Source organism: Rhinolophus ferrumequinum, chromosome 24 (assembly GCF_004115265.2).
Source record: "Rhinolophus ferrumequinum isolate MPI-CBG mRhiFer1 chromosome 24, mRhiFer1_v1.p, whole genome shotgun sequence".
NCBI lineage: Eukaryota > Metazoa > Chordata > Mammalia > Chiroptera > Rhinolophidae > Rhinolophus > Rhinolophus ferrumequinum.
In genome coordinates this window covers 37012246-37031861 of record NC_046307.1, presented here as the reverse complement: position 1 = coordinate 37031861, position 19616 = coordinate 37012246, and the positions used below count along the sequence as shown (strand labels likewise).

At 50.6% G+C, this 19616-nt stretch overlaps 2 protein-coding genes across 4 annotated transcripts in view; one reads left to right on the top strand and one right to left on the bottom strand.

Annotated features, from left to right (window-relative positions):
• Window positions 1-19616, bottom strand: part of KCNIP1 (potassium voltage-gated channel interacting protein 1) — a 285873-nt gene that overhangs the window by 247563 nt on the left and 18694 nt on the right. The window lies entirely within an intron of this gene.
• KCNMB1 (potassium calcium-activated channel subfamily M regulatory beta subunit 1) lies at window positions 257-10386 on the top strand. The gene is made up of 4 exons (XM_033096741.1): window positions 257-661; window positions 2716-2873; window positions 4286-4457; window positions 7910-10386. Exons 2-4 carry the CDS (start codon window positions 2740-2742, stop codon window positions 8177-8179), a joined length of 576 nt encoding a protein of 191 aa, XP_032952632.1. The 5' UTR covers window positions 257-661; window positions 2716-2739; the 3' UTR covers window positions 8180-10386.

Sequence of the window (19616 nt, the reverse complement as noted above, 5' to 3'; positions counted from 1 at the left end):
ATCCCTGGGCCTGGATGGCTAAAAATACTATGGAGCCAACCCTCATCACTACCCTAGACAAAGTAAGTTTAAAAATCCTAATAGCTCAGAGAGGTGCTGTGACCTTCCCAGGGTCACACAGCATGCAAGTGCCAAAGGCAGGCGGGTTTGGCTGCTCCAGCATCCCCAGTGGCTGACAAGCCCAACACTTTGGAGCTTCAACTCCTCCTCCCTCCCCCATGCCAACGAAAGGAAAATCATTTCCCATTCCCGGCACCTCTGCCAGCCCACAGACCGAGTGAAGAAGAAATGTTTCCAAGTACAGCAGGATGGTCTTTCCTGGCTTCTCAGTTTTGCAGTCTGTTGTTGTTTGAAACTTGTTTCCCAGGAGACTCTGGGAAATGCAGGTGCAGGGGCCTGGAAGCAGCTGCTGTCTTCCTTTCTCTGGGCTGGGTACCTGCTCTCAAGTTTATGTCCTGGGGCTGTGTGCTCAGACTTGACCATGTTTGGGCATGGAGGCTTGTCCCAGATGGGGACCAAAGGCAGCTTCCCTGGAGACAGAGGCGGGCTGGGAGCCTGAACTTCCTACTGGAGCTCAGGAGGCCTCTTTTGGGGTGGGGGCCAAGGGCCGGGCAGATAGAACTTGTCCGCCTGCTGAAGACTCCAGGGCGCGGGGGAGATTGTGAGTACAGTGCCCCGAGCACTTGGGAAGTGGTTTCTCCAAGGCTGGGGCTGGACAGGAGCTTCGGGAGGGCGGGAGGGAGGCGTGCAGAGGGAACACCCTCCTTCAAGGGGCTGTGCATCTGGATTTCAGATTCCCGGGGGTGGGGTGGGGGGGTTTGGTGTCACTGGGAACTAGAACTGCTGGCACCTGACCCTTTGTCTGCTGGCGCTCTGTGGCCGGGTCACTCTAGTAGCTCAGTGTCCTGGGCCTCAGGTCCCAGCTTTTAGAGCAGCCAGAGGGCTACAGCCTGGAGATCAGCCCAGGAAAATTTTACTCCCTTTTGACACTGTAATGTCTGTGTTAGAATGTAGGGGAACCCCACTTCTCAGTGCCCCAAATGAGGGAGGAAAAGTTGTCATTGGGTGTCATCCCTGTCAGTCATCTTGGAGGGAGTGACAGGGCTGTATCCTGTGCCTGACCCTAGGTTCTCCTCTTTAGGACAGTGGAAGAGTGGGGGGACAGCAGGGGTGGGGGTGAGAGGGCGTCAAGGACCTCTGATCAGATAGTTGAAACAGTCAATTTTTAGGAAAGAAGCCTAAGTAGAAAATAAAGCACGTTGCTGAAAATCCCTTTGGACCAATGTCTGTCTCCTGGACATTCACTAATTTATAAAAGCAACATGTTTGTTACTTTAGGGACCTGGCAGGGAAAATAAAGTTCTTCCAGATATCTGGCCACAATTTTCCTTAAAGCGGCATTACAGAGAAAGGGCCCCATGGCCCTGATATCTTTGGTAGAAACGGACTCTGGTTACTTTAAACAAATACAAACGACAGGAAATTGACTGGAAGACTATGGGGCAACTCACAGAAGAGATGGGAAGCCCACACGAGGGGCAGAAGCTGGCCAGCTATGTGGCTCCAGGTGGCACTCAGGTGGTGAAAGCCTCATCCCGGGAGGGTGCTCAGGGTACCCATCGGGGCAAGGAGGGACTCTGCTTTCATTGGGGTGAGGGAGATGCCCAGAAGGAAAATGAGGGGCTGCTGCTGAAAAAGGGGGAAGAGGAGAGCTGCCACCTGCTTCCTGTATTCTGCTTTGGCCCAAGGGTGGGTGCAGGGTGGCTCAAGCCTCCACATAAGAGAGCAGTTGCTGAGGCCATCTAATGCCTTCTGCCCTTGCTTGAAGCTGGAGGTGGCCCTTAGAGGATCCTGGCTGTGGAAGGAAAGCTCCTGCCACTACCGATGGCTGTGGCTGCCTTCTGGGGTTCTCTGCATGCTGTCCCAGGTCCAGTTGGCCCTGCCGTGGGATTGTGTCGGCAGAGCTGTAAAATGCTCCAGGTTTTTCTGAGACAAGTGTTCCTGGAGAAAGTGCACCGATGGTCCGCCTCTGCTGCTTTGCTGAATTAGTTTATCTCCTGTGTTACTTTTCTATTACTGCCATAACAAATTCCCACAGACTTGGTGGACCCAAACAACAGAAAGCTACTCGTGTCTGGTTCTGGAGTCCAGAAGCCCCAAATCAGCAAGATGTTGGCAGGGCTATACTCCCTCCAGAGGCTGCAGGGGACAATCCATGTTCCTTGCCTCTTCTGGCTGCTGGGGGCTGCGCACACTGCCTGGCATGTGGTGGCATCACTCCAATCTCTGTCTCCCTGGTCATATTACCTTCTCCTCTTCTGTGTCTAATTTCCGTTTGCTTCCACCTTATAAGGTCCCTAGTGATTACATTTGACGTGGATAATCCAGGATAATCTCCCCATCTCGAGATCCTTAGTTTAAAGTCTTTGCCATGTAAAGTAATAGTCACAGATTCCAGGGTTGAAAATATGAACATCTTGGGGCCAATTATTGAAACTGTCACACAAGGTTTGACCTGGGGCAAGTCCCTTCACCTCTTGAGCCCCAGGTCCCTCATCTGTAGAAGGAGTATGACAATACTTGCCTGTCAGAGCTGGGGGAGGCTTACATGGGACCAAAAAAGCCCTTTGAAGTTGCTCTTCTCACCTGTCTTCCCTTCTGTGGATGACTTGTCACCTGTGCTGATCTCACATCTACGCGCCTCTATGGCCCTAGAAATGAACGCCGTCCCTGGTGGAAATGGGGAAGAAGCTGGTGATGGCCCAGAGGCGGGGAGAGACTCGAGCCCTTTGTCTGGGTGCAGCCATGGTGGTGTGTGCCGTCATCACATACTACATCCTGGGCACGACCGTGCTGCCTCTCTACCAGAAAAGGTACCAAACCCTCCTGGCTTGCCCCCATCCTCCAGCCTCTCCTCTGAGGGTACAGTCTGTGAGGAACCCCAGCTTTCTTCCTACCCCTCCCCCCTGACCCTCTCACCAGGCAGGAAAGTCTGGACAATCGTCATTCTCAGGGTCAAGGATTCACGTGCACGGAGGGTAGACCAGACTGGGCTGGGATTCTGGGACTTGGGGGCACCAGATACAGGAGGCCATTTATTTATACAAGAAACACCAAATGCTCCAGTGTGAGTTTCATCCCAGGAGAAATCGGAGTCACAGTATTTTGTAGCTCATCTGCACAGTTTGACTTCCCCTCTGAAACCTTCCGGCCAGTGGGCATCTAGCCTCCTGTTGAATATCTCAAGTGACAGGGAGCTCACTACCTCACCATATATACCTACTTTCTTATAAGTAGAAAGGTCTACATTGAGCCAAAATCTGCTCCCCTGGAGCTCTGCTCTGGAATCTCAGAGAATGTTTCCTGCTCTTGCTCCTTGACATATCAACCACTGGACCTTTTAAAGGAAAAGCTATGAAATTCTTGATCCACATCCTGTTCGAAACAAACACACTCAGTTCTTTCAGCCTGTTCTTAAGATAAGCCTTAGAGCCTTGCCTCTGGGCACGTTCCGGCTGCTGCCAGCCCCTGTGCCTGATAAATGGGAGATGAGTCACAATTGATTCCCTGCTGGTGTGTTGATGAGTCTGTTGGCCTCTCCTGGGCCTGCTCCTTCCTCACTTTTTACAGCACTGGAGAGATTCCAGGCTGAAACCTTACGGGAGTGAGGCCCGACTCAGAGCGGCCATGTGCCTCCAACATATCCCCCAAGTTAAGCGCCATCCCCACCATCTGTCCCACCTTGGCACAAATCCAGCCCCTCCTTCATCTCCAGGTTTTAGGGGCAAGGGCACAGATTCTGAAGCCACCTACACCTGGCTTCAGGTCCTGTGTGGCCTCGGGAAAGTCACTTGACCTTTCTGAGCTTATCTTCCACCCTCTGCAAGATGAAGGTGGTGTGGGTGCAGGGTCTTGGGCCTGGCTGCTCATCAGAACAATTGCAGGGCTTTTTAAAATGTACCAGGGCCTTGGCCTCACCACCTTAAAATTTCCGACTCATTTGGTCTGGTGTGTGACTCAGGACATAGGAATCTTTTTAAAAGTTCCCCAGGGTTTTGGGTGAGCAGCCAGGGTGGGAACCATTTACATGGATGATATTCAACCAGCATGGATTTTCTCATCCTGTTGTTCCCCCCTCCCCCAGACCCATGGACTCTGGGATCAAACTCCTTTAGTGCTGGATGCTTATGGCAAGATGAGGGTCCCAGCCCTGGCCTCTCTAACGGGGTTCAAATTGGGTGCTCTGTGTGATGCAGTTTCTAAGGCGTGTGTGTGGTCTCCCCAGTGTGTGGACCCAGGAATCCACGTGCCACTTGATTGAGACCAACATCAGGGACCAGCAGGAGCTGGAGGGCAAGAAGGTGGCCCAGTACCCGTGCCTGTGGGTCAATGTGTCTGCAGTGGGTCGGTGGGCTGTGCTGTACCACACGGAGGACACTCGGGACCAGAACCAGCAGGTACTCCTTGGGGGGAATGGGTGCACGTCCCCTAACCCCTGGCAAGTATGTGGGCCTGTCCCTAACTGGCTCTCTTTCCCCTCTCTGGAGAGCAGAGACTAGGAAAGGTGAGCACACTTGACTGGGGACCACAGCTGGCATGAGGTCCAGCCAGACCTTGCTCTTCTGTGTTGGAGTCAGACAGACCTGGGTTTGAATCCTGCTCTGCCACTAACAGGCTGTGTGACCTGCGGCAGCTTACTTAGCCACTCTGTGCCTTAGTTTCCACCTTTGCTGAAGTGCTATTATGAAGTCAGAGACTGCATATAATGGACTCAGCTAGACACTGGATGGATAGCATGCACTCACAAAGAAGCAGACATTAGCGTTATTACCTCAGCCAATAAAGTGAGGCAAATGAAAGACCAGGCCCAGAGATGATCCCACGGAGGAGAACTCCTGTAAACCTTCCACCTCAGGAAACCAGGGACCTAGGGTGGGAGAAAAGCCAGTGCTTGGTAGATTTTCCCATCACTGTCTCCAAACAAACCCCCTCAGCCCCCAAATCCACCATCGTAGCCCTTTCTAAAGGAAATACAAGTTGGCCTATATTCACTCGCTCATTCACCGACTCATTCAGTCAACAGTCATTGAACACGTCCTATGTTAGGGCTTTGGACTCAAGAGGAGAGAGCTCATATTTGAAATAATACCTAGGAGGGAGGGAGCAGTGCCATAGAGAGGAACAGAGAAAATTATGAGGTTAAAGGAGGGAGGGAAGTTCTCCAGCCAACAGGGAGGCGAGGGTATCAGAAAAGCATTGGGGTCAGGCAGGTATTAGATCCGCAGAAACACGGCGGGGCGTACATATAGAGGGCAGGGCTGGGGAGGCAGGGATGCGAAGGGCAAGAATTTCTGCTGTGAGCACCTGCGAGCACCGTTACAGGGTCTGGGGTCCCGGGAGCATGGTCAGAGCGGTGCAGGGGAGTGTGGCATTCAGTGCCTGGGCACAGAGGCAGGACCACAGCAAACAGTCAGGACAGAGGTTAGACCGGAAGCAGGGGCTGAAGTCAGAATTTGGTGGCTGACCATGTGGGAAGGGGCAGGGTGCCTGCGGGGACAGTGAGGTCACTGACAGCCCTGGAGAGGTGGGGATCATAGAGAAATGGGTCTGGGCAGTGCGTGGCAGCCAGACTTGTGCTGCCATCACTAGCATAACCCAGCCCCACCAGATGGAGGGATAGCCTCCAAAGTCCCTGAATCAGCTCCCATCAGGACACTTGCCTCTTCTTGGTATTCAGTGGCCCTAATTTATCCCAAGGATCAAGAAGCACATTTTCAAAGATAAGCAGAGTGATCACTGGTGTGACAGGGATTGGGGAGCAGGCAGGCTCACAGGCCGTCTCCCTGATCCCAAGTGTGCCAGCTCAGAGGAGCGAGAGGTCAGATCGTCTCCTGAGATGAGCTGTCAGCAGCATCTGAGCCAGGGCTCTGTCTGGCCCTGGAAGGACAGCACTGGTTGGCAGGCACCAGCTATTCTATCTTCTCTCCCATCACACCCAGGCATCACCAGAAGCAGTGCTAATGGCAGGCTGCCTCGCAGTGGGACAGTGGAAGTACCTTCTTTGCTGTGCAGCTGGGTCAGTGGGCCAGCTGCCCCTCTACCTTTGCTCAGCTCTGAGTTGCAGGGGGCCAGTGCTCCAGGCTAGCGGGGTGTCATGTGAAAGGCCCCTCTTTAAGAAGGGAAAGAAGGAGCTATTGTTGCAATTTCATAGTGAAGTCACAATATTATTATTGTTAATAGTAGCATCTCCCATTTATTGAGCACTTACTATGTGCTGGGTTCTATGCTAATCCCCACAACAGTTCAACTAGGCAGGTAACCTCACAAACCCGTTTTGCAAGGCTCAGAGAAGTGATGGCACTTGCCAAGGTCACACAATTTGAAACTGGTAGTTGAACCCAGGCCTGCCTGGCCCCATAGCCATACCATTGCTCAGTGGGCTGGGTTACCCAAGGTCACAGTCAGAAGCACTGGGGAGACTTGGGCTGGGCCCCCTCAGCTCAGGATTCTGAATCCACCTGCAGTGTCCACCAGCTCTGAATGCCAGATTACTCATGAGCCAGCTTCTCCCCAGCTTCAGCTGCCTCCTGGCTGGCTGGCGACCTATTTCCGGATGTAGCTCCCTCACTTTTCAGACTGTCAGAACAATGATGAAACCATACTTTGTTCTGCTGGAGTGCTGAGGGCAGGCAGCTTTGGGAGCGGGGCCTCAATCAAATCCAGGGAGTAACTGAGGCCTGGGGAGAAGCTGGCTTGACACGTCACACATTTTGATCTTGGATGTGATTACTCTAGTCCAGGGGTCTGAAACTTTTCTATCCATAGGAACCACCTGATTACTGGGCCTACACTCCACGATTCGGAGGGCCAGCCCTCCAGGTGCTGGGGGTGCTAAGGCAGACCACACTTGTAGAATGTCTCCTAGTTGCTCACATAAGCGACGTTCAGACCTCCAGACACAGAACAGAGATAGACCCAGGGTTTTCCGGCTTCTGGTGAAAAGTTGGAGGCCCGGCTTAATAGGGCTTCTGTATCTCTTGGTACTCATTGTCCTGATGGAGTGGTGACCATCGGTCTGGATGCACCCGGCTGTCTCCATTTCACCAGACCCGACAATTCTCCCTGGCACCGAGGCAAGTGCCAGTTGGCACCTCCCATCTTATTCCCTCCCCCACTTCACTGTGGAGATTACCTGCAGGAGCCCTGCAGGTAACTGAGCATGTGACCTTTGCCCTGAATCCAAATACAGAGCCCACTGGGTCTGTGTCATTCAGTCACTCATTGGTCTCCTTAGAGAGTTAAGGTTGAAGTCCTTCTTCAATAACATCCTTTGAAAATGATATTGTTATTAACCCATTTAAGAGATGGAGCTCTCAAGTCTCAGAAAGGTACACGATTTGCCTAATAGGGTTCTACAGCTAATGAAAGCAGAGCCAGGGCTCCAGCGGGGGCCCTTGCCTCCCGTTGTACCCCGAGCAGCTCCAGGTCCACCATGCTCACAAATGACACTCTGAAGTCACCCTCTACAACCATGCAGCACACAGCCCACCAAGCTTTAGACCAGGGGCGTCCAAACTGCGGCCCGCGGGCCAACTGCGGCTTGCAATCCATTGTTAATTGGCCCGCAGCAAATTCCAAAAATATATTTAGTTTACTTAAATAAACCAGGTGAGGCAATACGTACTTCACCTCAAGTGAGTGGCCCGGGTGTTTGTGTGTTTTACCGCATACGGCCCTTGGTGAAAAACGTTGAATAAAGTTTGGACACCCCTGCTTTTGACAGTCTGACTCTCACCAAGGGCCTGACTCCAAAGCTGGCATTTTTCTTTACTCCATGCCAGCCACTCATCTCTAGGCCCCGAGAAACAGGGACTTCCAACACCATGGGCGCTCCTGCTTCTCCCCACAGTGCTCCTACATCCCAGGAAGCCTGGACAACTACCAGATGGCCCGCGCCGACGTGGAGAAAGTCAGAGACAAATTCCACGAGCATCAGGTTTTCTACTGCTTCTCGACGACTCAGGAGAATGAGACGAGCGTCCTGTACCGGCGCCTCTATGGGCCGCAGACCCTCCTCTTCTCTCTCTTCTGGCCCACCTTCCTGTTGACTGGCGGCCTCCTCATCATCGCTATGGTGAAAATCAACCAGTCCCTCTCCATCCTAGCAGCGCAGAAGTAGACTCGTCCATGCCACAGCACTGCTCGGGCCGCAGGGGACTGGGGGGACCCCAGGCTGTGCCCATGCCTCTTCCTCCTGCCTTCCCACTCTGCCCCCTGCAGACCATCCTGTCTGCCATTGCATGGCTGCCCTTTGTTAAGTCAGGTCCTGCTCAAGAATGTACAATGGCTCCCGAGGGCCCCAGAGCACACGAGACCAACCAGTGACAGCTCTCCATGACCTGTCCTCACTCAACGAATTCAAACCCATGTCCTGCTGCACCACTAACTGCCCACAGACGATGATTCTTCCTCTGCCGTGGTTGGCTCAAAGGCCTGTCTGTCTTGCCCAAAATGCCGTCCCTGGCAAAGTCCCTTCTTTGAATTTCATAAGGAATCCAGCAGCGGCTCCCATGTATACAGCACATTTAGAATATCTCTTGCTTTTAGGTCACTAAGTGCCATATATATATATATATATATATATATATATATATATATATACATATATACATATATATATGTATATACATACACACACACACACACACACACATATACATTTAATCCAATATTAACAAACATATAAAAAATAACAAGAGGAAAAGTGTTGCAACCGTGGAATCCACTGGTGCCCTCAGGCAGGTCAGGGATCTGAGAGGTGGGTATTTAGAATCAGCACCAACACCTGTCACGTCCAACCAGAGCCTTGATGCTTCCCCACACCTTCCAGGCCCTTATCTGCGGACATTCCTTCCCAGGGGACACAGCACATCGTTCCCACAGTCTCTCTCTCTCCGGGGTCAGGGCAGTGAAAAGTCCTCCCAGTGTTTTAAGACCAACTGTCATATTGTACTATCTTTCTGCAAGGTGTCGCCATTGGGGGAATTAGGTAACAGGTACGTGGGATCTCTTTATTATTTCTTATAACTAACGGCAGGTGAATCTGCAATTATCTCAGAAACTCAAGTTTAATTTTAACAAGAGAAAAAAGAGGAAGTCCTTGCCATGAGGCTCAATGATAGAGGCTCCTTTGCCCATGGTTTTCATGCACCTGCATTTAGGGCAACAATATGCAGAAACTCAGAATATCCAGGGGGGAAGCCATATCCCCCTAGAAAGCGTGGTTCCTGGGGATGCCCAGACCACTGTCCCACGCGTTATTGCCATGACCTTCGTTCACGTGAAGCAAATACCCTCCTGCCAACAGGGATTGGCCTTCTTCTGTCAGATCCCACACGTGCCTGCTGCTCACAGAACATCATGCGCAGGACGAGCGTGAAATAATGGGCATTTGCGCGTGATGGACACTGAGGCAAAATGTTTTTTTGGAATAATGGCTGCCTGGGCACAGAGAGCCCTCATTAGTTCTTAATAAATCACTCTGCTAATGAGTGTCGAGTTCTCGCACTGTTTTTGCTTTTCGTCCCGTGGACAGGTGACTCACATCTGGAGAGGAGTACGTGCGTCCAGCGCCATGTCCCTCCCTGGGAACTCAGACAGGAAAGGGGGTGGGGAGGGCAGAGATGGCTGAGACCCAGCCTCCGCCTTCACGGAGCTTCTCATCTGCTTGCCGCTCTCCCTCCCTGACCCCTCCCCACGATATTAAGATCTTCCTTCCTCACAGCACAGGACCTAATATATGCAAATTCAACATAGGCAATACAAAATATCCATCAATCCTCATTCTTGTGACATGCAAATGATGCCAGCCCCTCCTCTCTCGGAACCAACAAGTCATCCAAACTTTCTCCTAATTTCAAAACTCCTTGCGTGAGTGGTTTGTAAACGGCATTCACCCTATTGCTAACTGGCAGTGCAGCCTGGTGCACAAGGATATCCGACGTCCTTTAAATTAGCCTTGCATTGGGGCGAGTTTGAATTATATGAAATATCTGCAGAGGTACTGTTTGAACCAAGTTCAGCTGTCCTGGACCTCACAGACACTGTTCTTTCACATGGAGGGACAAGAGGAAGAGCAAAGGCAGATCAGAAAGGCACAGACATTCACACAGTGCAGCACAGCGTTTCTCAAAGTGGGACCTTCCAGGGTCAAAACTCTTTTCCTAATAATGCTAAGATGCGACTCGCCTTTTCCACTCTCTTTCCCTTTCCAGCACACGGAGAACTTTTCAGACTTTATATCACAACAGAATGACTGCAGAAGCAGATCTGAGAATTTAGATGTCTTCTAGTAAGCCAGCAATGAAAGAGATTTGCAAAAATGTAAATGCCAATTTTCTCAATACATATTTTTGGAAAATATAATTATTTTTCATAAAAACATGTTATTTTGTTAACATTTAATGATCTTATTTTAAAATAAATGAATTTACATTAAGGATGGTTAGTTTTCATTTCCAAAATAATAAATATTAATAGCTATAACCTATCTAAACGAAATCTCTTTGGAGTTCTCAATACATTTTAAGATTGTAAAAGGATTCTGAGACTAGAGAGTTTCAGAACTGCTGACCCAGTGAATCCCAGAAAGGGTCTCTCTGTTTTTTTCCACACCACGCCATGTGGACATCCGAAGCCCTCCCCTGGGTTTCGTCAGATTCCCACCAGGGTGGGGGGTGGGGTGCGGGAGGAGAGCTTCAGTTTCCCCCCAAATCCTCTGGTTCTCACTTCCACAGATGGATTAGTATGTGGATTATCTTCCCACACAGGTGCTTTCTTGGATCTTTGTTGTGTCAACTCAAACACAGAACTCAGCTTCCTCTTAGAGCTCCACAACTCTCCCTCCACTCGCATAAAAGACATGCTTATTGGCCAGTTTCCTTAAAGGCTTCGGGAGGTGGAGAGAGGAAGTTGACAGATGCAAAGCGAATGACTCCCAACTGAATGTTGGATGAAGTGGGTGATTCATCACAAGGCTGTGCACCTCCTTCCTCAGTTGCAGAGTCAAGGGTGACTCAGACCGGAATCTCCCTGGACCTCTATCATCTCACACCAAGCTGCCTTGCTTCCGATATTCCTAAGATAAAGACAGGGGCTGGCTAAGCACATGCACCTGCAAGACGTGCCTTCTCTCCCCACTCCTCATGGGACGCCTGTGCTGAGCTGTCCTCTGTAAGTTCTGGAGTGGATTACGACTCCCCTTTGACTCCTCATATTCAAATACAGATTCATGTTCTCTGAGGGTCAGTAGTTCTCAAAGATCCTCTAGTGCTTCCCCATTTTCTAGTCAGGTGCTTGAACCCTCCCTATAATATCCCCCTATAGTGACAATCTGCATCAACATCCCTTTTGCTGAATGACTCCCTGTATCAGAAGGAAACCAGCAAGGCACGGGGGGTGGGGGTGGGGGTGGGTATAACTTGCCACAGGTCAGAAGTTAGTAAATAGTAGAGCTGGGATCCAAACCTGGACAGCATGGCTTCAGCCTCTACTCTCTAACCACTGTGCTTTCTGCCCCTTAGTCTCTGCCCATATCAAACATGGAAAGTGCTGAGCAGGGCAGGGGCAGTGCTGAGAGCCTATTGGATGCTTCCATATACCTTCCCACGAGTCCAGGCTCTTAGGTGGCTCCCTAGAGCCACGTCTCTGAAGAGTCCATGGATGTGGGTGAGGCCCAAACGTACATGCCTGAAAAAGCCCTGCAAAGGTTCTGATGCGGGCACTGCCAAGACGGACAGGGCCACGTGGTCAGCTACAATCTGTTTGGCTCCACAGTCACCCAGCCCATAGCCCATCAAATGCCTGGTGGGAACCCAGGCACGCCACGGCCATGGCCATGGCAATCCCTGAACTTTAATAGTCACTCTATTAAAAAGCAGAACCAGAGAGAGGCTGGTCTGACTCAAGTCTTTCTCAGAGACCCCACACTTCGCAGTCATCCCTGCTTCTTTTCCAAGTGTTCCCAAGCCATTGGTTTAACAGTCCACTCAGTCCACTCTAGAACTTGTCCAGGAGTTCTAGATATATATTTATGCTCCTTTATATATAGCTTTAGAGTTTTCTTTCACTATCGACAAAAATTGGGCCATGTACACCTTCTTGGTATCTGAGTAATTTTTCTATGACTCTGTTGACCACACAAATAGTATTCCTAGAACCATCTATATATACATGTGTCTTTATACTGGTTCTTCTCAACCCCTGGAATTGAAATTCCTGGAGGCACAAGCCAGGACCTCACTGATCTGAAGAAGCCAGGGCTCTCTGGGCAGCTCCTGACCCCCACGTGAGCCCCTTAGCCATGCTGGACCACCGTGCCCGTTCTCAGATGCCATTCCTAGTGGGGAAGGTGGAGCAAACCCCAAAAGAAGGGGGTATTGCTTGTCCCTCCATCACATCATTCACCCCAAGCTGACTCAGCCATCAGTTACCACCACTCTCTCTCTCTCTCAGAACATGTTTTAAAGGCTTTTTTCCCCCTCTCATTCTTACAGTTTCTGGGGTGGGGCTAAGTTTCAGCTTAGTAAGACTTTATTCTTATGGCCCTAAACTATGTGTTTTCTTTGGACAGGGAACCTGCAGAGAGGAAAGCGCAGAAAAGCAAGAGTTGGAATCTGACTTGTCGGTGACCTTGGGCAGTTCATTTTATCTCTGAGTCTCAGTTTCTTCAAATGGAAAATGAGTGTAACGTGGTTTGTTTCATAGGGCCCTTGAGAGATAATTCGGTGCAATAAGGACCGTGAAGCCCCCAGCACAGTGCCTGATACATGAAAGATGCTGCACAGGTGTTTGTCCTCTCTTTGAGCACATGTGCCTCCTTCCTCCGATAATACAGTTTCTCCGTTTGAGCTCAGGGAACTTCCTGCTGCCCCCTTCTTCTCACTGGCAACTTCCCACTTCACTTTCTTGCACGTATCATTGAGCCTGAGCTTGCCTCTCTCCCTTTCAATCCATTCCCAGCTATGTTCCCTCTCAAAGATTTGTGCCACAGACAGACTGCCCAGCTTTGCTTTAAACTTTCTTTAATCTACTCTTATAACCTTAGTTCCTGAGGAAAAGCAGAACCTGCGCAGAGCGGCCACATCCCCGCCGGGTGGAACCATCCAAGGGTCAAAGGACCAGTTTCCTCGGGAGTCCATTTCATGGAGAAACATCATCACTGACAACAATAGGTCTGGCCGGAATAATCCTCCCAGGGCAATGCAGGCAAATCCCAAAGGCCCAGGAAAAAAGGCTTAATTGGAAATTAAATTGCATTTCAATGCCAGCTGCAGGATGCTTATATCCACAGCTAATTTATCAAGTGGATGCCTCATCTCCCTGAAGCCCACGGGGCTAGAGTGGCTGCGTCAGCAAAATTACAAGCTTACATCTGATGAGAACTTCCTTTAAAGCGCAAATTGAACGCTTCGAGTTTCTCATGTTGGGTTTTGTGCACTTATCGGCTGCCTCCTCTGTGCCAGGACCTGGAAACAGGATACGGGTGGGACCTGGCACTATACTCTAGCTGTGCCCAGGCCAGTGACAGGAAGGGAATATGTAAGCAAAAGATCCCCAACTCACAGCACGTTAGTTATCCAGGGCTGAGTAGCTTAGGAAGGTAGAGAGTATTATGAATAACTTCATAGCTAAGAGTTTGATTTTCTACTTACTACTATACCAAGACCACAGTGATTAGAGGGTGAGGAGTGCCAGACTCCTCCACAAGCCCTTTACACACATTCATTCCATCTTCCAGGCAGCTGTGGGGAAGAAATACACTATGACTTTCACTATCCCCATTTCACTGATGAAGAAACTGACACCTAGAAAGTAAGTCACTTGCCTGAGGTCATTACTACCCAATTAATAGGTCGTAGAACTGGCAGTTGAACTGAGGTCATTTCATGGCAGAGCCTACGCCTTTAAAACGCTGTATTATACTGCACCCTCCTTTATGTCTCCCAATTTTTAATTTTGAAAATGGTCAACTACAGAAGAGTTGCAAAATAATACTATGAGCATGTACATCCTTCACCGTGATTTACCAATTATCAATCTTCTGCCATGTTTGCACTTTTCTTTCTCAGTCAGCCAGTGTGTGTGTGTGTGTGTGTGTGTGTGTGTGTGTGTGTGTACATGCTTGTGTGTTTCTGAACCACAAGGTTGGTTTGGAAACACAGGGTTGGTTTAGAAACCGTGTGGGGACCAGTTTGGCTGGAGGGGAGTGTGCTTGTAGGTGGGGAAGACAGGAACAGGAACTGGGCTGAGAGTTGGGGTGCGGGCCGTGAGTGCCGGGCCTAGCAGTCTGGCGTGTGCAGCCACACGGATAGGACAGTGATACAACGACAGTGAAAGCACAACTTGTACGGAAGGTACTGAGAAGAATTTTTTAAAACTTGAAGATGTGTATTCAACGAATGATATCTGTATGATTAAACATACATGCTTATTGGAGACCACGTAGACAATACAGTTGAGTACCAAGAAGAACTTTAAAAAATAACCCTGACCCCCAACTGAAACCCATACTAATTATTTCAGTTTATTTCTTTCCTATTTGCTTTGCTCTGTGCACACACCTACTCAGAGTTTGGAACCTCCTTGCACAAGCACTTTTGTGTCCTGCTTTTCCACCTAATATCACGTCAATAGCCTGTCTGCCTATTCTTAGGCAGCCCTCAAAATAATTTGTCCACAGTTTAGTGTTATTCCACCAGATGGAGGAACCAAAATTTATTCCACCCACTGTTTTTCAACTGAAGTTTCAATGGTCTTGTTTTTCACTATGAAAATGTAATTCCGTGTCCAACACCCCTAATACAAGTCTTTTTGCACATTGTAGTGGTCTGCGGAGAGTAGATTTCCGGTCGGGCCTCTCTCCTCTGCTTGTAGGTGGCCACTGTGTTCTTCTTGCTGCGTTTCATGTGGTCTTTTCTGAGTGTGTCCTCCTGGTGTCCCTTCCTCTTCTTATAAGGACACCCATCGGATCAGTGCCCCACGCTTACCTCATTTAACCTTGACGACCTGTTTTAAGGTCTAAGCTCCCAATATAGTCACATGGGGGGGGTTAGGACTTCAGCGTATGAATTGGGGTACAGGCACAATTCAGTCCATAATGGGGGGTGGCAGTGCTGAGGGATTTGACCAAGAGAGTGTTCCTTTAGTAACGCATTGGGTCTTCAGAGGGCATCTCTGGCTTTGTAGCCTAGGGCAAGTTATTTAACCTCTCTCAGTCTCCGGGTGGGAATAACAAGAGTCCGTAACCCACAGGGCTAGGGCTGGATTGAATGTAGGGATCTTTATAAGGCCCCAACAAATAAGTAGCATTCAACGGACAGGGGCAATTATTATTCCTCCGACGGTACCTGTTGAATTTGGAACAATAGGCCACTGTTTCTGGACTGATGAGGCGCTGGACAGAGTTCATCAGTACGAGGGTACCGGGCGCATTCTGCAGTCCAATACGCGTGGCTGAGGAATGTCCCCACCTCCAAGTGGCAGCAGGTGCCCAGCTGATGTTTGCAGATCGTCAGCAGCAAGCCTGCGCTTGGCTCTGCCTGCCAACCACAGATGGTTTGAAAAATGCCACCCAAACTGGCCCAGGGTTAATCGATAGATTACAGAGAGAAAACTGGCGTAGGCTAACCCCAGCCTCTGACACAAGTCTCTCGCTCACCTCTCCCGCCCCGACTCCTGCTCAGTTCTCTGCCTCCTGCCTCTTTCAGCCAGACGTGAAAATTGGTCTGCCTGGAATTAAAATGGGAATGCTTGCCGGTGGTGTTTTCTTTCTTTCCCCTCTTTGCTGTCTTGGCTACAGGGTCAGTTCTCCCATATCCCCGTTGTTCGACTGGAAAAGGTGACCTGTGGGTGATGGTTTGGGGTACAGACTGGAGGCTTAAGTCTCAGGGAAATTCTCTGGAATTCTGCTGCTTCCGTCAGAAAGGAGGCCTCGAAACCTTGATTTCTGAAACAAGAGTGTGTCGCCTCATGGCCAAACTGGGAAGGAATCAGTTTTGTCTTCATTTGCTTGCCTATCCTGGATCTGAGTTTCATAAATACAGGGAATCTAATGGAGGGGGTAAAACCGGAATGTGGAAGCAGATGGTCCAGCTTCCAATTCCGGCTCTGTCCCATGCTGGCTGTGTGACTCGGAGTCAGGCCCTTCCCTCAGGTCTTCCCCTCTGTCGGTGGGGTTAACTAGAGCTCTTAGTCTTCCAGGGTCCTTGTGTACATTAAGTAAATGGCAGAGTGCTGGGAGCAGGGAGCAGTGGTCATGTGTAGTGTTGCAATTATTGTTACTGAATCTTAAAATCCCACAGCTGAAAGGGACCTTGGAAATCAGCAACTCCCTCATTTTACAGGTAGAGAAACTGAGGCCCAGAGAAGGGAAGCCCTTGCTCAGTGAGCAAATGTGAGGGTTTGGATTCAAACCCAGGCCCGGCTCCAAGGCCATGGCTTTTGTAGCTTGAAGAACATGAAGTGGAAGCATGATGGCTTCAACCAGAGAGGACCAGGGCTGGCTTTGTGTTCATGGCCCTTCCACCCTCACCCCAACGGGAAGGAGGCTTTCTTCTGCCTCCAGACTGGGGATCTGTGAGGAATACAGGGAGGCGGGATGTCACTGGCGGTGACGAATGTCTTCCCTTGCATCGTTTCCTGGAGTCCTGGCTTCCCTTTCCATCTAGCTGGCCCGGGAAGCCTGTGCAATCTTCTCATCCCTGCTTCTTCACCCCAAAGATCCTCTCCCCAGCTCACTCCCCTTCTGTGGGACTCTCAGAGCTTGGGTCTTCCTTCCCACCCTTCTGGTCAGCCACTGGCCAGCTGTAGTGGCTGGGCAGTGCAGGCCTGCTGCTTAGGGGGCAGTCCCACAGAGCATGCGAGGCCTGGAGTGGAACGGGGAGCAGGCTCTCGGTCTTGCTTACATTCACCACCCCATCTTATCAAGGTCATTCTGGCTGGTCACTTCTGTCAAACTCCAGCACAGAAATTCAGAACAGGGAGATGGGTGGCGGGAGGCCGCTGAGCTAGCCTGGCAAAGACCACGCCTCGAAAAGGGACTCCGGTTGGATAGCCTGGTGTTTCTGGGCAGGGAAACCTTTCAGTCATTATTTGTTCAACATCCACTGGATTCTTGAGGTACCAAGAATAAGCCCCACGTGGTGAATGCTTTTGTAGGGCTCATGCCTTCATGGGGGTGGGGGAATGGCCAACAAGTGTGTAAACCGCTAAATAAAAAGAGTAAATAACTTCAGCTGTTAACAAGATCTCGATTTCAGAGTGCGCAATCCAGAGTGACTGATGGGGGCGTGTATAACTCTGGAGGAGCAGAACTTTTAGAGAAGGGCTGGGAAGAGACTTGACCCAGAGCCCGTTTGTCTCAGCTCTGCCTCTTTCCTCCTGGAAACAAGTCCAAGATGTAATCACATCAGAAGAGAACAGTCAGAACTTTTTAACCAGGCAGCTGCTACATGCGAGGTACTGAGTATCACAGGGCACCATCTCACTCAGTCTCTTACTGGCCCCACGCGCTGGGAATTACTGGCCTCATTTTCCAGGAGAGGACACAGATTCAAGGTGGGAAATGGCTTATCCGAGTCTATCCTACCAGGAAGTGGCAGGATTTGAATTCAAGACTGTCCAGCTGCAGAGCTGTGCTTTCTTTTACTGCATCTTGCTGCCTTCCACACTTACTTCACATGACTACCTCCATACTCGGGAATGAACAGGTCTCGGGGACTTGGGAACTCGGGTCTGGTGAGAGAGCTGGCCCAGGGAAGATTCTGTGGCTCTAACAGGGCTGAGGGTGACTGCATGGCTAGGGACCTCCAGGCTTCTGAAGGCTGATGAAGACCTGACTTTATTCACTCCACACTGTGTCTTGGTATTGTGGCCCACGGTGCCCTCCCACCTGCCAGAGGGGCCCATTTTCCAGCTGCTTTTAATTTGGAACAGACTAGCCGCTCCCCCGTGGACTTAAAGTTAATAAGATGTCTATGCAGCCCTGCCAGTATAAGCAGCCCTGAACAAATTATTCCTGCTTGATATTGGGGTTATCTAGAAGAGAGGCCTGGTGGCCCCAGAGGTGGTGGGAGGTCCCACCTTCCTCTCCCCCTTCTGCCATGGGACTATGGAGACCCTAGAGAGCACTGGCCAGCGAAATGGGTGAGGACGTGATGGGCCTGCTGCACAGCGGCAAAGATGAGAGAACTGTACGTTAAGATCAGGGCTGCTGGCCATCGGGAAAGCCAAGGCGAACATATGCCCTGCCCTGCTTTGTCGGGCTTTGACTAGAGAGGCAGGCATGGACCGGACCCCCCATGACTGAGGTTCCTGCCAACACAAGGCAGGCGTACACAGAGGTCCCTGCATGCACCCAGCGAGTGGGGCTGTCCTAACACAACCCCAGTGCTGGTCTGCACCGCTAGGACTGTGAGAAAAGGAGGTGCCCAGGGCACAGAGTTTAAGGAGGGCTTCACCCTAAGCTCCCTGCAGGTGCAAGGTCACCCCTTGCCCTACTAGCTGCCAGCCTGTTACTTGTATTATCCGCATTAAAGAACAACCTTGTGCAGTTGACGTTATTGTTATCTCCAATTAAAAGTGAGCAATCTTGGCTTGGGGAGGCTGTTCAACAACCCCAGCTCACACAGCCTATAGATGGACAGAGTTGGGACTCAAGCCCGGTCTGCCTAGAGGCAGGGCCCATCCTTAAGTTCAAGGTCAGTTTCTTGGTGATCCTGAACAGCAGATGTGGAGGAAGCAAGAGGAACAGCCTGTCTCCGATGGGCCTGAAGCTGAGGTCCTGCCTCTCACAGAGAGAGGTGGAGGGAGGTTCAGGGCTCCAGGGCAGTCCTCGAGATAAATCAGATTCTAAGGTCAGCCCACACCCCCTCCCCAACTTGTAGCCGTGTGGGTGGCCAGGACAATGCTAGAAGCTCTCCTGGATTGGCTTTCTCCCTCCTGCTCACTTTGGCTTTGGCTATCTCCGCCTGGGGTGAAAGATGAGTTCCCAATGTGCAGAAGGAAATGGCCTTGAACCTCCCAGCCAGAGTGGTGGAGGTTGCACAAGTTCTAGCTCCCGTCAGTGACCCCAGGTATCTGTGAGGGGTGGGGAGCTGGTGGCACAGGAAGAGGTGGGTTCCTCAGAACCCCCAGGTTCATCGGGGCATCTAAGCCGGGAGCTGGGCTTCTGCTAAGTTACAGAGCCTGACAGGGCCTGGCTGAGAGTCAGGCTCCAAACTCCTAATAAGGTAATCAGGTGTTGGAAACGGTTCAAATGTCATCTCAGCACTGGGTAGGGCCTTAGGAAAGCGAGTGCAGAAGTGAGGAAGCAGAGAATTTTCTAGAGGCTAGAGAAGCAGCTCTCAGAGGCTATGCCCAGAACTGAAGAAACCAGCAGTGAGGGACGCGTCCTTGGCCTGAGGCCTTCACTGTCCTGAGAGTATCAGCTATTAACTGCAGTGACACCAAGGAACATTTCCCTTGTTATACAGGGAGCTCTGTATGCACACACTCGCGTTCATTCCACAAGGAGGGCATTATGTCCCATCTGATAGTTTAGTTTAGGTAACTGAGGC

Coding starts and splice junctions, on each gene's coding strand:
- KCNMB1 (XM_033096741.1), top strand. CDS start 2,740: ATGGGGAAGAAGCTGGTGATGGCCCAGAGGCGGGGAGAGACTCGAGCC. Junction 2,874..4,285: donor CTGCCTCTCTACCAGAAAAG/GTACCAAACCCT, acceptor TGGTCTCCCCAG/TGTGTGGACCCAGGAATCCA. Junction 4,458..7,909: donor CTCGGGACCAGAACCAGCAG/GTACTCCTTGGG, acceptor TTCTCCCCACAG/TGCTCCTACATCCCAGGAAG.